Source organism: Pelecanus crispus, chromosome W (genome assembly GCF_030463565.1).
Source record: "Pelecanus crispus isolate bPelCri1 chromosome W, bPelCri1.pri, whole genome shotgun sequence".
NCBI lineage: Eukaryota > Metazoa > Chordata > Aves > Pelecaniformes > Pelecanidae > Pelecanus > Pelecanus crispus.
Window position 1 is genome coordinate 15,089,781 of NC_134675.1, and position 16,994 is coordinate 15,106,774.

General features: G+C 39.7%; 1 protein-coding gene across 1 annotated transcript in view; it reads right to left on the bottom strand.

The window, feature by feature from the left end:
- The window catches only part of LOC104026395 (molybdopterin synthase catalytic subunit), a 119,458-nt gene extending 102,688 nt beyond the window's left edge, over positions 1-16,770 (bottom strand). Inside the window, 1 exon segment of the mRNA XM_075725538.1 lies at positions 16,641-16,770. Within this exon segment, the coding sequence (XP_075581653.1) occupies positions 16,641-16,770 (130 nt within the window).
- Between the last annotated feature and the right edge of the window lie 224 nt (positions 16,771-16,994).

Consider the following 16,994-nt stretch of genomic DNA (forward strand, 5'->3'; position numbering starts at 1 on the left):
GTCATCGATGTAAATAAATTCTAAATTATTTGGTGCTGCATGAGCTAGCAAACCGTATGTATACAGCCAAATATAAAATCATGCACATATGAGAACAGAACATAGGCCGTATTTAAAGGAGATGGGGACTCCAGTTTGGTAAGCAACTACTTAAAAAAGATACTACATATATGATCTTGGAAGAAAATCAGCTGTTGGGATAGACAGCAGCATCCAAGTTATCTGCCTGGGCAGGCTGCATAACTTTTGTGAATGACAGAAAAGAACCACTACTACAGCAGCCTTACCTGCCAAATGGCTAGGATGAGTGCGCACATGCACAACAAGTAGGCTGAGACAAGCAAACACGTGTTGTGGTTTACACCTGGCAGGCAGCTAAACACCACACAGCCATTCGCTCACTCTCCCCCTCCCCAGTGGGATGGGGGAGAGAATCAAAAAGAAAAGGTAAAATTCGTGGGTTGAGATAAAGACAGTTTAATAGGACAGAAAAGGAAGGCAAAATAATAATAATAATATACAAAACAAGTGATGCACAATGCAATTGCTCACCACCCGCCAACTGATACCCAGACAGTTCCCGAGCAGCGATCGCTGCACCCCGGCCAACTCCCCCCCAGTTTATACAGTGAGCATGACGTCATATGGTATGGAATAGCCCTTTGGTCAGTTTGGATCAACTATCCTGGCTGTGCCCCCTCCCAGTTTCTTGTGCACCTGGCAGAGCATGGGAAGCTGAAAAAGTCCTTGACTAGCATAAGCAGTACTTAGTAACAACTAAAACATCAGCGTGATATCATCATTCTTTTCATCCTAAATCCAAAACACAGCACTATGCCCGCTACTAGGAAGAAAATTAACTCTATCCCAGCCGAAACCAGGACAACGATGCTTGGAGATTCGGGGGAGTGCTGGACAGCTGTGCACACAGCAGAGCTGGGAGGTACTTGCACCCAGCAGCATTAAGCTGCTGCTCCCTGTGTGACTCCTTGGCTAAGCTCTGGTTGTGTGCCCTGTACCAAATGTCTGTGCGGCTTCAGGGCCTGGAGAGGTGGCATTGGGGAACATGCTGCCCTCCTGCCAGTGCAACTTACCCGGCTTGCAATTAGCTCTGAAGTTGCTCCAGAGAAAGATTTCCACTGGGAGGGCCACAAACTGAAATTATCCCCCAAAGTTGCAAACACCCCACAAACCATGGGCTGAGCTCTCCTGCGATACCAAAAGTAGTAATTTAGCCCTTGCATGTCTTACTAAAGGAATCTCCAGCAGGAGTACGGAAGTTATATTATCTCTTCTGAAATGAGTGTGGCTGGTTTTTTGACTGTTAAGTATGACTCATCTCACCTCACTTAGGTCATCCACACAGAATTATTCACCTTGGGTTTCTTTACAGTAATGAGTAAGAAATAGGCACTTGTATGGTATGATTCATTTAGGGCAGACTTCTGAAATCTATCAGATTAATTCCATCCTGAAAGTGACTGTCTCTCTTCAGTGACATATAGGGACTCTTGAGTGAGCAGTCCACATTTGTTCAGCTTGCTCCCACCCACTGTGTCTTTTCCAGTGTACACAATTCTGAAAAAAGGTGGATATTTCACAGAAGATTGCAGAAAGAACCATGAAAATGAATAGGTAATTGGGAAAATTACTTTATATTGAGGGGAGTGTAGGAGCCCACACTGTTCTGCTTAACCAAAAGAAAATTAAGAGTCAGTTTGATCATATTCTGTAAATCCATAACATACCACCAACCATTAGCTCTTCAGTTTAATAGGCACCAGCGTAAAAGGCTGTATTAGAAGACAGAAGAAATTCAGAAGTAACGCACTCTTAACAGTAAAGCTAATTAAAATGGCAACAGTTTAGCAAAATTAATCAAATATTAACATCACGTCTTTCTGCATCATATAAAACAAGGAAGATAACAAGAAAAGACACAAATTAAATGAGCTAAATGCTGGGCAGGGAAAAATGATGTTATTATATATCACCACCTGGGAAATTCTAAGTCAAATCCCAGTGAGCTCATCTCACAGGTTTTGGCAGTTTACCTACTGGACTTCTTTTCTAATACTGAAAGAGCAATTTTACTGTTCTGGAAAGAAAACCCTTGTCCAGAGGTGTGGGCCCAAGTCAATGAGCCAGAAACACTTTGTGTCTAATCCAGTTTTGTCTCTAACTCCTTCTGTTGCCTTGGACAAGTCACTTAAACCTTAAGCTAAGAACATTAAAAATTTAAGAGCTATATTCATGCAAAGTATTTTTATTTTCAAAAACCTAATCTGTCAAAAGCCATCAGTACAAGCAGTAAAGAGAAGTCCAGCCTTGCAAGACCTGTGAGGAATTTTGGGAAGTCACAAGCAATGGCAAAGCTAGAGTACATGAATTCCAGAAGAGAATTGGGAAAGGGGGTTTTGAATCAATCTAAGCAGGTTGGGACTTATACTTTAACTCATTTTTACTCACCTGATACAAGATCAGAGATTTGCTCAGCAGACTACATAGTGAAGGTTTGTGTAATGAGGGAAAAAAAAATCCTACAGCATGTGATTATCATTCCAACTGGATGAAACATAAAAATTATAAATCTGCCATGAGTACACCAAAAAACTGGAACAAAGACTGACTCTTGAAATTTTTAATATTGTCCCACCAGGAAAGAATTAGAAAAAGTCAAGATAGAATCACAGAATCATAGAATCGTTTAGGTTGGAAAAGACCTTTAAGATCATCCAGTCCAACCATTAACCTACACTACCAAGTCCACACTAAACCAGTCAAGGGTAGACTAGACTAAACCATGTCCCAAAGTGCCACATCTACCCGTTTTTGGAACACTTCCAGGGATGGTGACTCCACCACCTCTCTGGGCAGCCTGTTCCAATGCTTGACTACCCTTTCCGTGAAGAAATTTTTCCTAATTTCCAACCTAAACCTCCCCTGGCGCAGCTTGAACCCATTTCCTCTCGTCCTATCGCTAACTACATGGGAGAAGAGACCAACACCCACCTCACTACAACCTCCTTTCAGGTAGTTGTAGAGAGCGATAAGGTCTCCCCTCAGCCTCCTCTTCTCCAGGCTAAACAACCCCAGCTCCCTCAGCCGCTCCTCATAAGGCCTGTGCTCCAGACCCTTCACCAGCTTTGTTGCCCTTCTCTGAACATGGTTAAACATAATAATCTAAATTCTATTCCTGTTTACATGCATATAAATCTGAAATAACATAACTTAAAGACTTATTTGGGACTTAAATTGGTGTCTCTGTGAGCCTGAATTTTGGCCAGCTTTTATTTCAGCTGGGAAAAACATATTTATAAAATCTGAGCAGCCTACAGTTTATCTGCCTTTAAAAAGACACACACTGTGTGCAAGCCAGTAACAGACTTCCAGTTGTACCAAGATGCTGAATTGTACTGAATAACATATATTTGCAACAGCATATAGTCTGGTAGCTGGAGAACAGCTTATTATGTTCTCCTGTCTCTGTATCAGTGCCAATTCAAAGACATCCGGGCAAGCTGATAATACATATAGATTGTGTTGAGCTTTATGAAAGGACATATTTCTCTCAGAAAACAGCTAGCAGAAGCAGCTAGGTTAACGGTAAGGAACTTAGGAGGCCTGCCTCAAGTGTCTTGTTCAACCGTGGGCAAATCCCTGAGATTCACTTTTATCTCATCCAACTCATGGCACTTAACAGTCTTCCCTGGAGTCCAGTTGCCCTATGCCCCTCAGAGGGATGGAGAGACAGGCCGTCCTGGATGCTGATAAAACCCAGGTACATCTCAAGCACCTTCTGGCAATGCCTGACTTCCCCTCCTGAGGCCTTCCTCACAAGGACTGAGTTTCTGACTTAAGTGCTAAAAATGGCACAAAAGCAGGGTAAATCTGCCTTGGGTTGCTGGCTGATTTTATTGCTCAGCTGTACAATGGAAATAATAGAATCTGACAAGGGAAATGTGAAGATACAACAGAGACTGTGCTCAAATGTTATAATAGATGTTTTACATGGCCTTAAAGCATGAAAAAAATATGAAACGAATTATTCACATATCTTTCATTAGTCCATCACAGAACCATTCTGATTCCAACACAGCTGCAATGACATACATTTTTTTCAGCTTTTTTTTTATCTTTTGTTTGTATTTCATGCATTTTCAAGGATAACTTTTATCTAAAGACATATTATTCAAGAGGAATAAATAAAAACTGTAATAACCTTTTCTTTCCAATGAACCCCAGGAAATGTTCAGGTTTCCCTGTCCCCATTTTAAAAGCTCTACCCTAGGAGTATATGCAGCACATGTGAAGAATGTCTGGATAATGGATAATTCTGAGTCACGAATAAGGCTTCCAGATTTGCAATTTTGGCAGCTGGGAGTAGGATTCCCTGTTTGTTCTGTGTCCAGTCCTTTCCTTCAGCTTTTCCCCCTCAGAGGCCTTGAGTCTGTAGACATATTTAGCAAGCAGGTCCTTTCGTCTACATGAAGCTTTACTGATTTCAGAGGATCTCACCCAGGAAGCTAGGCAACCTGCTCATCACTGCAGGATAAGAAGCTTTTGCTTTCTTCTTCAATATTTCAGCTGCTAAAACACAAACAGATGTCTAAGTGCCTAATTCCTACTGAAAACAACAAGAGAGAGGTGCTTAGGCAAATAGTTAGATGCCCAAATGGTGTTAAAAACAAACCCTTTCATTCCCTGAGATGTGTCCCCCTGTACGTTTCCATGCCCCACAAAGGCTGTCTTACACAAGGCTGTCACACGCAAGGCTGTCACCTCTGTCTTACATGTGCCATGGGGTGCCAACTGCTATCAAGCAGTTTGCAGTGGCCTGTACAGCAGTCCAAACGGCTGTGGGAACTGATGGGTCAGTGGCTTGGCAGCATTTTCATCAATGCTTTCACTCAGGCTTCTGCAGCTTTTGGATGATGAATATAAATCATTGCTGCTTTTTGATGAAATAAATTGGCAATCTCAGTCCACTTTACGTATGACCATACTACAAAGCCATCCATAACATTTGCTGATATGGTGAGAATACACCCTTTTCAGTCATGTAGTTATAATTCACATAGGCAGTTGTGATCTTGTTGGCAGTTTCAGTGGAGGAGCCACACTGCAGATTCATAGCAGACACAAGGGGAATGAAGTAACCCCTAAAGCCAGCTCCTTCAAATCAAGGCTCACATACTGGCAAGGAAAGTATAGAAAGATTTGCAGTGCTACAGTTTATAAGTGTGTGAATACACAGAAAATGCACTTTCCATCAAGTGTCCTAAGTATTGTAAATCTGGGCAAAATAATCCAGTAAGCAGATACGCTTTGTCTGTGTTTTAGTTATTCCTTAACTATGTCCTTCAGACTGAGAACTACAGGGTCAATGCAGGTCAAGTTATAGCTGAGTCAGTCCGTTTGTGTGACACAGCAGCCCATGTATCTGCTAAAGAAAATAGCCAGGGAAAAGGGGCTATAGATGTTTAAAATATGCAATACCCATCTACATCAGTGAGAGCTGCATCATACAGGGTGGACATACAGGAATATTTTGCCCTAATTAAGAATTTTCAAAATCCAAATCTGGAGGTTGGATGATCACATCTGGGTGTTGTCCATAAGGGAGTTAATGTTCTAAGGCTGATCAAAGGCAACAGATAGTATGACAACGCGACACATTGCGTGCAGTACAGCACAGGGAAGGGCTCTTGCCATCAGACAACCAGTGGTGGTGTACCCATCTCTCAGTCACCATCCTTACCTCCAAGAGAGCAGTTGGAAAAGCTGTCATTTGAAGCACATGCACTGTAGCTTTTAAGCTTGTGAGCTCATAAAATGGCACTGCTGAACTCAGCTGAGGGATTTCCGCTTCTGTTTTCTTCATTAAGAAAATAAAGCAATAAATAATTAAATAATTAATTTGGAAAATTATCATAAACCAATACTAAACTGGAAAGCAGATTTTTGAAAGGTACCATTAAAAAAATTGCCATTTGTGACTCAGTGTGTCACACCAAAATACCACAAAAGTAGCGTTTGCTTCCAGATCTATTGATGTTAGCACTGGGTGGGATTCAGTGATAAGTGCCTGGCTTAGGAATTGCCTGCATCTTAGTGACTCAAGAGGGGTGATCCTGTCCTTCTAAAATAATTTCCCACATTCCCATAAAATCAGTGGAGAAAAGTTGGGATCTTGAGGACATCTTGTAAGAGATTCAGTCCAACTAAATTAGCTGTCTATGTCTCCACTGATTGTGTAGAGACCATAAGCATGTGGTCTTGTAGGAGCCGTTTCCAGACAGAGGAAGGGCCATCAGGAAGGTCCTGGGCCCCTGTCAGTCTGAGTGATTTGAGTCACAGCTCCCATATGGCTCAGGCAAGTCACTTACCCAGCAGGTTCAAGCATGCACTCTTCACCTTTCAAAAAATACAAAAGTAAGAGGGCCAAAAGGACAAATAGCTCTCCCCTTGGAGGGGACAGACTGGGGATGTACAAAAATAAAATAGAAGAATCCAGCTAGGTGTAAATATCAAAAGTCTCAGTCTCTTCTTAAGTTTGAATTAGAGCCTTATAGCCTGATCTTCTTCTGGTCCCATATCTGCATTTGCAATTTTGACAAAAGAGCATTGCACCCAAATTTCTACATATTCAAATGGTTCACATCTTGTCAGGATCAGGAGAGCATGAGAACAACTTCCTAAGCAAGAGGTCACCTTATGAAGACACTTTTTGAAATCAACCACAAGGCCATGACAAATTATTGGACTACTTCGACTACTTAGGAAAAACCTAGGCAGCCTCCCCACTGGAGCCTATACAGCAGTGGAGTTAGAGCACGACATGGGCATTTATGTCCTTACTATATCTTTGAGACAATGCGGACAACTGAAGTTAGGCACCTGGGAAACTTGCAGGCCAGTCAGGGAGAAGTTTAGTAGATTTATGCACCTTGACGGTGATGGAAAAATACAGGGATTGTTAAATTATCTGCAACATAGGCAGAGTTTATCTATGCTCCATTTTGAATGGGATTTTTGGATGCTCCCTTCTTATTATTGTTTATGTATATGAAAATAACATTTAAATAATTTATATATTGCTATTAATTAATTGCATTTCCAGACACATCAGAGATGCAGATACTATCTTGGTAAACACTGCACAAATATCACTAACTACTTTGGGGTAAAGTTTTTGGTTAATTTTAGGGTGAATTATTCTTAAATTCTTTTAGAATTTTGGACATTTTATTTACTTATCTTTCTACAGATAAGACCTTCAGCATGAGCTGCTTAACTGGGACACATTGGAAGTTTATAGTCTTTCATACTTCTTACTCTCTGTCCTGTTTTCAACTGGGATAGAGTTAATTTTCTTCCTAGTAGCAGGCATAGTGCTGTGTTTTGCATTTAGTAGGAGAAGAATGTTGATAACACACTGATGTTTTTAGTTGTTGCTGAGTACTGCTTATGCTAGTCAAGGACTTTTCAGCTCCCCATGCTCTGCCAGGTGCACAAGAAACTGGGAGGGGGCACAGCCAGAATAGTTGATCCAAACTGACCAAAGGGCTACTCCATACCATATGACGTCATGCTCAGTATATAAACTGTGGGGAGTTGGCCGGGGAGCAGTGATCACTGCTTGGGAACTGGCTGGGCATCAGTCGGCAGGTGGTGAGCAGTTGCATCATTTTTTTTTCCTGGGTTTTGTTTCTCTCTCTCTCATTGTTTTCATTACAACTTATTATTGTTATTGTTATTGTTATTGTTTTATTTGAATTATTAAACTGTTCTTATTTCAACCCATGAGTTTTCTTACTTTTGTTCTTCCGATTCTCTCCCTCATCCCACCGGGGAGGGGAGGGTGAGCGAGCGGCTGTGTGGTGCTTGGTTGACGACTGGGGCTAAACCACAACACTCTCTTGAATAAAATGTGTTTTTTTCCTCCCCAATGGTATCTAATATTGTGTCCATATATCTCTAGAGTTCCATTAATTAGGTCTGTATCATATTACAGTTTTCAGTGCTCAGGGCTGATTCTTTTGCCATTACTCATGTTGGATGTCACCTTGCTCCATGACCAATAGAGATGCTTTAGATGCTAAATATGAGAAATATCAAAATTTTACCCAAAAAAAATTTAAATTAAGATGAAAACCAGACAGTTACCGTGAAATGACCTGAGGACCATACAACAGTACAAAGTAAGAATAGATCAGACTGAATATTCAAAGACCTTGACACCTCCTGGTGTAACTTAGACAGAAACTATGTTTAAAAATATTCCACCAAATCAAGTTGTGCAGTTGTGATTTTCTTGTTAAAACCACTGAATCTGTAAAATGTTCATAAAACCTCCAGGCAGCAGGGATGTGCTTTTCTGAACTACAAGCACAGAATTCAGAGAAGCTCTACCACAAAAATCAGAAAGTCTTTTAAATCAGTTCCCCTGGTCAATGTTCTTGATTTTTACCTAGAAACTGTCTTATAATGAGTTGGCCATATGTATTTTAATTAAGATATATTAATAAAATTCAACATTTATTTCACACTAGGCTTTTGCTTTAACTCAAAACTTGTATAGTACAAGTAAGTAAAAATGTTTAGATCAATCCTTCAAGAAACTGAGAAACTGGCAGATTTATCACTGCTCTAACCACAACTCTTAATGATAGAAGAAATATCAGCTTATTTGTGTCTCATTACTAAAGCGGATCTCTAAATTATCTGCCTCTCATTTGTTGTGTTTGTCTTACATACCGTGATGACTGAACCATATTATATCTAGATAAGTGTACTAAGTGGATAACCAAACAATTGTGGTACCACGGATATCCAATGATGCTAGAATTTCTGATATATTTGGTGTGTTTCTTAATTTTAGATAAAACTCTTTATTAGTGCTCAGAACACAAAAGGTGAGGTGGGGGAAATAGAGTCAGGAAACAGCCTTAGCAACAACAAAAAGGATAGCATAACTGAACTGCTGTCCCATGCCTTACATTGTGTTAGGCTCTATAGAACCGGATTGGATATGTTGCTTGGAGTTTACTAAGGTAACACACAAATATTTTCCATGCTGTTCTTTCAGCTCTTTTTCAGATTTACACCAAGCAAGAAAGAAGAAACAGGATAAAATCTGGATGAAGGAAGAACAAATAAAACAAAAGGTTCTTCTTATTATAGATTTCTTAAAGCACTTTGTTTATTTTTGTTTTCTTTGTATAGGAAGGCTGGCTAGATATTTTAAATAGCAGTGTTAATTCTTTTAAATCCCTGAGATCCTCAGGAACTTTCTGTGTTTTGAGACATTGAGATCCATCTCCTGTATGGCAGGAATTAGGGTGAAGTTATAACAAACAGATTTTTGAAAAACCTTTTCTGTTTTATTACAGGACCATCAGAAAATGAAACAAAAAAGGCCTGAATGGGGTTGACTTTGTTTTTGGCCTGAACAAAAGTTCCAGAACTGTTAAGGCAAAAGTAAACAGACTTAATTAAAAAAATTACATAGGACAGTGTCCCAGCTCAAAGGATAAAGACATTCTCAGAACTATTCCATCTACAAGGAGATTTCATTTAGGTTCCCACTGAACTTACGCAATTGAATTCTTCATAGTGATAGCCAAGTTATACTGGGAATAGAGGTAAGCGTCACAAATAAATGTCTGTGTTCAGGAAGAGAAAGAAGGAAAGCAGTTTTCAGTAAAGCTTCAAGGATGCTCTGCACAAATTACTTGAAAAAGAATGCATATATTTTCATAACTAACAGTTATATATCCGCTTTGAAATATACTTTAAGTGACAATAATCAATAAAATGCCATCTTATTGGGAAGGAGTTTTTGTTTAACATGATTGCTGATCAATATATAACATGAATTTTATTTTTAACTTCAGTCTTGACTTAAAGCATAGGTGTTAAATTCAGCCTATTCTATGTCATATCCGAACCTTTTGCATCTGACATTCTGACCTCTTTTTTATTGGTTATAACTACAATATAAGGTAGAAATAGATAAATAGATTGTCCTGGTTTCAGCTGGGATAGAGTTAATTTTCTTCCTAGTAGCAGGCATAGTGCTGTGTTTTGGATTTAGTAGGAGAAGAATGTTGATAACACACTGATGTTTTTAGTTGTTGCTAAGTAGTTCTTATGTTAGTCAAGGACTTTTCAGCTTCCCATGCTCTGCCAGGCGCACAAGAAACTGGGAGGGGGGCACAGCCAGAATAGTTGATCCAAACTGACCAAAGGGCTATTCCATACCATATGACATCATACTCAGTATATAAACTGGGGGGGTTGGCTGGGGAGCGGCGATTGCTGCTCGGGAACTGTCTGGGTATCGGTCGGCGGGTGGTGAGCAATTGCGTTGTGCATCACTTTGTATATTATTATTATTATTATCATTATTATATTGGTATTATTATCATTACTATTTTACTTTATTTCAATTATTAAACTGTTCTTATCTCAACCCAGGAGTGTTTCTCCCTCTTACTCCTCCGATTCTCTCCCCCATCCCATCGGGGTAGGGGGAGTGAGCGAGCGGCTGTGTGGTGCTTAGTTGCTGGCTGGGGCTAAACCACGACATAGATCTATATTTCCACAGTCTGAAAGCACTAAGATCCTGTGTCCTGGCCAAGGCCCGCCTACAGAAACTATTTGTCTGCATGTACAGAAGTGAATTTGTTTTCTGCAGCTACTGAACAATTATTTCTCTGTAGCATACATGTAGGCAAAATTTAATTATCTTCTATCTTTCACCAGTACAAATCAAAAAGAACTGCAGGAGGTAAACCATGCAGAGCTATGACTGGAGACTCAGCTATTCTGGCTCTGCCTAAAAGCCTTTACTTTTTGTTTCCAACTGCATAGCAGCAGGTAGCTCACCCCTCAGCACCCCAACCATGGCTTCTATACAGATGACTTTCTAGCCAACAGGATGTCCCTAGTACAGGAATATAGGTGCAATTTGGTCTTATAAATTTAGGCCCAAGAACATGGTGTTCCCTCTTCTGTTTCTCACTCTTTCGTTCCCTCCTCCTCTGCCTGTCCAGTGGTTTTTCCCTTTCTTAAACATGTTTCCCAGAGGTGCCACCAGCTTGGCTGATGGGCTCAGCTGTGTCCTGCCATGGATCCATTGGAGCCAGCTGGGCACAGGGCAGCCCCTGGTTTCCTCCCACAGAGGCCACTCTGCAGCCTCCCGCTGCCAACACTTTGCCAGCTACAACCAATACAATACCTTACTGACATGGGAAGTGATGAAATAAAACAGTGTAAAGTTGCATTTATTGGTAATCTCATATCTCATTGACTCATCAAGCAATTGATTGAACAAGAAACAGTTGTGTCTATTATCCCATGCTTTGCAGAACAAATAAAAGGTGAACTTTAACTCAGAGGTAGTCTTTCCTTTTCACTTGATGCCACAGAATTTCTTTTCTGAGGACTGCTCCAAGAAAACCACTAGGATGAAAATGGATAAGGGCATAAATTAAACTGTGTTGCAGTTTTATGGCAGGCTATGCAGTTGTGATCTGTTACAGGATAATCCAGTCCTCCTTAAGCACAGATTTAGTATTATGGTGAAGGTTGAGTGAAACATCACTGATGCTGTTAACAGGCCTCCTCATATAGGGCAAACAGAAGAAGCAATTATAGTCCTTTTTAGTATAAGGCACATAAGACAGCTGAAACAAATGAGTCACTACCCAAAACTCTGGCCATATGCAAATTGAATCAGAAGCTGAGCTAGATGGTGAAGGACTTTTGCTGGGAGATGTCTATAAATTCATCTAAACTGCATATTTTTTGGTAAAAGTATGCACATGTTTATGGGCAGAAGCAGCCAGATGCAAGCAAAGAACCCATAAAGCCAGCAAGACAAGTACTTAGGGGTTTGAAAGAAAGCCAACTCATGGAATTTGTGGGACACAGCATTGGCTGAAAAAAATGCTTGTATCTGTGAGCAAAGAAAATACTTTCTCTTGTTTGACCTTTATTCAGTTCTGGGAATTTGAATGTTACCTTGTAAATAAACAGGATCACATCAGAAAACATATGGCTATATTATATATCTTTGGGGGGGGGGGGGGGGAGGTGGTTAGAACCTAAGACTTCATAAGTATTAGGTTTGTGTAATCCTGCCCAGAAGAGCAGTATCAAGCATATAGCCAGATCCCATTAGTCCTTTGAGTATCGCATATCCAGGCACTACAATTGCTCAGAGGTCCATAGGCAAAGTGGGCACCAGGATCAAGAGGAGCTGGGGGAGCTACTGGCAGCTGACCAAGCAGCAGGCACTATTCTAGACCTGAAACCACATTTTAACAATTCAGTCCAAGGACAGAATCTAACATTACCCACAGAGCTGTCTGAGAAAGCAGCAAGGAGATAATAATTCACCAGAGATTAATACAAGATGCAAAGTTCAGTGCTCTATTTTTGCAAAGTCTCCGGACAGACATATATACTAAAACTATCTATTAAAAAAAAAAAAAGTTTGAGAGTACTGAAGAAACTAGAGTTTTTTGTACAACTACTGAAAATCACTGAAAGCAAACAGCCCAATTCTCTTCATGCTTACCCTGGTAAAAGTCTTAAGCAGTGGTTACACAGGAGTAAAAAATGTAAGACTGTGAGAGGGGCATTAAGTCCAGAAGGCACAACATTGACATAACTTTCATTATGGGATTTCCTTATCTTTTATAAATTAAGTGGTTGAATAAAAGACATGGTAAATCAAAAATAAACTCTTAATTCCTTTCTGCCAGCACTCGCAGTGAAGCAGGATTTTGTTTTTCAGGACGTTTTTTTAGTTGGGTGTTTTAGGGCAAAGTTCTTTCTAGGTTACAAAATTTCTTATAAAATAGACAGTCTGGTTCCTGGAGTGTTCTAATGTTGTTGGTTTTATGTTCCTATTTCTAATCAGCACAAAGAAGTCTCTCTTTGAGGGCAATTTTCTGGAAGGGTCATTGTTTGGAAATAGTTTCGGTAACATACTGTTTGTGAAAAGTGTATAGAGGCATTGAACTACAATTGCCTTGCCATGAAATTGTAACACCATATTTGAAAAATACTCTATTTTCAAAGTATTCACAGTATTTTTACATTTAGAAAGCTAAATTGTTACACTTAAAAAGCTAAAATATAAGTAATTTATGGATCACTTAAGTCTCCATAAATATTTACCCGCTTCATTCAATACAGTATTAAATACTGCAGCACATCAATAGGAAAGGATGCATGAAAGAGAACAATCTCTTTCTTATGGTATGTGCTTATTCTGGCTTATGTAAACCACTGTAAATAGAAAGGGAGAAAGGAAAAAATTAATCTGAGAAGAGAAAGAAATCAAAACAGATTAGTATGCCAAAAATGCTAGTAAGATTAACTAAGATGTGATTTTTTTTTTTTTTTAGACATTTAAAAGAGCAGACAAAGGCATGTTAGGCTTTTCAAAAGCATCAAGGCATGTAAGCCCAACTGATATTTAGATATGGATGCTACATAAGTCCTGGATATTATTGAAAGAATAGAATAGAGCATTGAAGTAAATATGGGCTTCATTTTTAGTACTCACATCCAGTACTCACCACCCTATACACTTGCCCAACATTATACCAAAACAACTAGGTGATTCTGTGGTTCTGTACAAGGCACAGTCAAAGAAGAAACGTGCCTTGCAGGTATTCTGAGCATGGATAAAATATGCACCTGGATCACCTAAAGACTTTAGGTGCAAGAAACTACATAACTCTAATTTTGTGAGCAGAAATAATACATATAAAAATGCAGATGAAGTCCTGGATTAGCATGAGCTCCAAAGTCTAGACTTCCTGCACCTTTGAAATCTAGGACTAAAGGCAAAGAAGCTAACAAAGCTAAACAAAGAAGCTGTCTTTTTCTCCTCTTCACTCTTTGATGAGCTGGATACAGCCTTTTAAATGTAGCAAACCAGTCATTCCACCTCCTGGTAGTCTCCCCCCCCACACACCCCACCTTCTTCCACCACATAACCCAAATACGTAGTTAGCAAAAGGTATCAGATGTTCCCCAGATAGTTTGTAAACAAAGTTGTCCAATGTTTATTAAATAATTTATTAAAATTCCTACCCACTTGCCTGCAGAAATAAGTAGCAGAACAACCATGGTAAATGTCTTCAAATATCCAAAGGATGTAAACACCAAATATGCAGCAATTAGGTTGAATTATGAACTGACATTGTGACATATTAGGTTTTGGAATAGTTCCCCTGGGGAAGTGGTTAGACTCCTTGGAGAATTTCAAAACTGGAGTGAATTAATCCTACTAAACCCTACTTTAAAGTAGGCAACAATCTGACAAAGGCAGGAAGTTAGCTTGAAGTAATAGGCCTTTCTCATTCCTAAATTGTACAATTTTGTGAAAATACATTTTTAGACATGTTATTTCTATGTCAAAGTGGTGTACTGAAGTGGGTGGAAAAAACCTGTAGGTGATATGACAACAGTATTTCAATCAGTAAACAAGTGGGTCACTAAAAATTTCAGTTACAGAGTTCGTGGGTTTTGAAGAGGAAGCCTGCCATTTTTTTGAAAAAAAATCTCCTTTCTACACATTGACTTTTAAAATATGGGCTACATCTGCATTAATGAGCGACAAGGAATTTGAGAAACCTGGTGCACGTGTGGCTTGGCAGGTGCTTTATATGGAAAGGCACACAAGGTTTTGTCAAATTGTGTAGAGCTGCTCTAATCATAACCTCTGAGCATCAGTCATTTACCTTAATTCTATAATAAACACATCTGGGTAACTCCTTAAAATAATGGTAAAGGTAATTAGTAATGAATTGAGTTGGAAATCTGATAAATTACTTATGACATACATATTGGTACCAAATGAATTCATTATGGTTAGCATTGTTACAAAAACACAAAAAGGATTAATAATAATTTGTGCCAGCATTTGAATGTGTTGCTAATATGAGACCAAGTATAATGAATGCTTTTTTTTTTAAAAAAAAAAGGTATTATAGTGGTATTTCAACAGCCCTGCAAAACTTTATGTCTGCATTTTGTTATTGATAAAGCACATAACTTTTTTCATGTATTACCATCCTTGGGGGAAAGGACAAGCAAGTTAATTTTGTGCATCTTGTCCAGTAAGTTTTCAGGATAACTCTTTGAGGATGCATTACAAGAACTGAATGCTGTCTGTGCAGATCCACTTCCCACTGCAAGAGCTCCTAGTTGGAGGCAGCATACACAATGCCCCACCACAGAAATCCATAAATGTATAGTTATGGCAGATCTGATTCTTTCCTGTTTTGACTTGGCACAGCTGTAGCTAAAGTCAGTGAACCAATAGTTAGTTCACAGCAGCTAAAAAGCTGTCCCTATGTGGCTGTGGCAGTGCCACTACCACATGAAGCTGGGTAAAGTATGACACTGTAAAGTAGGCTGTGTGCTTTGAACCAAGTCAGAGGTTTTAAGCAAGAATAGTCCAGTTTATTCATGCTAAATAGCTACAGCTTTCTGCATTGGCTGCCTAACAAGTATTAGCAAATAGTTTCATCATTCTGCACTAATAAAAGTCATCTAGCACCAAGGTGGAAAATTTCTGCCACACAGAATGAAGCCTTTTTATAAACCTACTTATGAACAGGAGGGAAGAAAGATTCTGTTCCCTGGCATGTGTACGTGCGTGTAATGTATGTGCAATGTATATGTACAGTACTGTCCTGCCACTTCTATTTTCAATTGTGCCAATACTCAATAGATTTTGAACTCACTAGTTGGGAACTCTGTTCCCCAAGGGAATTGCAGGACTCACCACAACAGTAAAAGCAGAAAATGGGTAGAAAATGGCACAGACATCACGCTCTATCTGTGGGAGGGCAGCTGGGCCCACAGCTCCTCTTCCAGTTACTCAGGCACCTCCTTCCCTAGTTTCCCATCATTTCCACTCCTCTCCACTGCCACACTGATATCTCCCTGACTACTTTCTGGTTATCATCTCAAATGCAGGCTGCCTTTGTTTTCCATCCACTGCTTTCATACTTCTCAGTATTTTAGTCAGTATCTTAATCTTCCTCTCTTGGGTTCTCAGACAGGATCCCAAGCATTCAGTAAGGTTATACCTTTGTAGCTCTATTTATATCTGCATGAGAGGTTTCATGTACTCTGTGTCTCTATCTGAATTCTCTTCATAGCCAAACTCCTGAAAAATCCTGTTGTTTTTCCTTTGTGTTTTTCCAGCATTTATCCTTTCTTTCTCATTTCTGCCACTAAAAGCCTTACTTGTACCTTAGTCACTCATTATACCAACTTCCACAATCTTTCTCTCTTATCCTCTTTCTTTTTGTTCTCATTTGCCCAGACTCGTTTCCTATTCTCACAAATCAAGAACAGTGCTCATCCCTTTGAATTCCTCACTACCCTTTCTGTGCCAGGGTTCAGTCAGCCCTTCAAAGTTTGCACAACAGAGCTGTGGTTACACCTCTGCCCTAATATCCGCTGACTCTCCCTCTGTGCTTTCTGCCCTGCCCAGACTCCTCTGACTGCTTTGCTGCCCTCTCCAACTCCCTAGAAGTACATTCCACACTACAGTTGCTCACGCTGATGGAGCAACTTTGCTTTTGTATATACAAACTCACTCTCTTTTTTCCTTAGCTCTTCTTGCTTCTGAAGTGCATGGAGTATCTCTAACTCCAGTGTCTCTCCAATCTCTTTTTGTCTTTTTTCATCAATCGCTTCCTCCAACGCAACTGCAACTATCAGTCTCATAACTGGTTGACGTCTATATTCCTGCCAGGCATATTGCAAGCCTCCTCTGTAATGCCTCTGTCTACATCAGGTCTTGGGAGCTCTGTGAAGTAAAAAATGCCTCATTCTGTGTCTGTGTAGCATCAGGCTGGTGCTCAGCACCTAAGAAGAGTGATTTATTTATCCCATTTATATTTTCTTCACTTAAAGACATATTTTCTCACTTAGAATATATTTTATCCTCT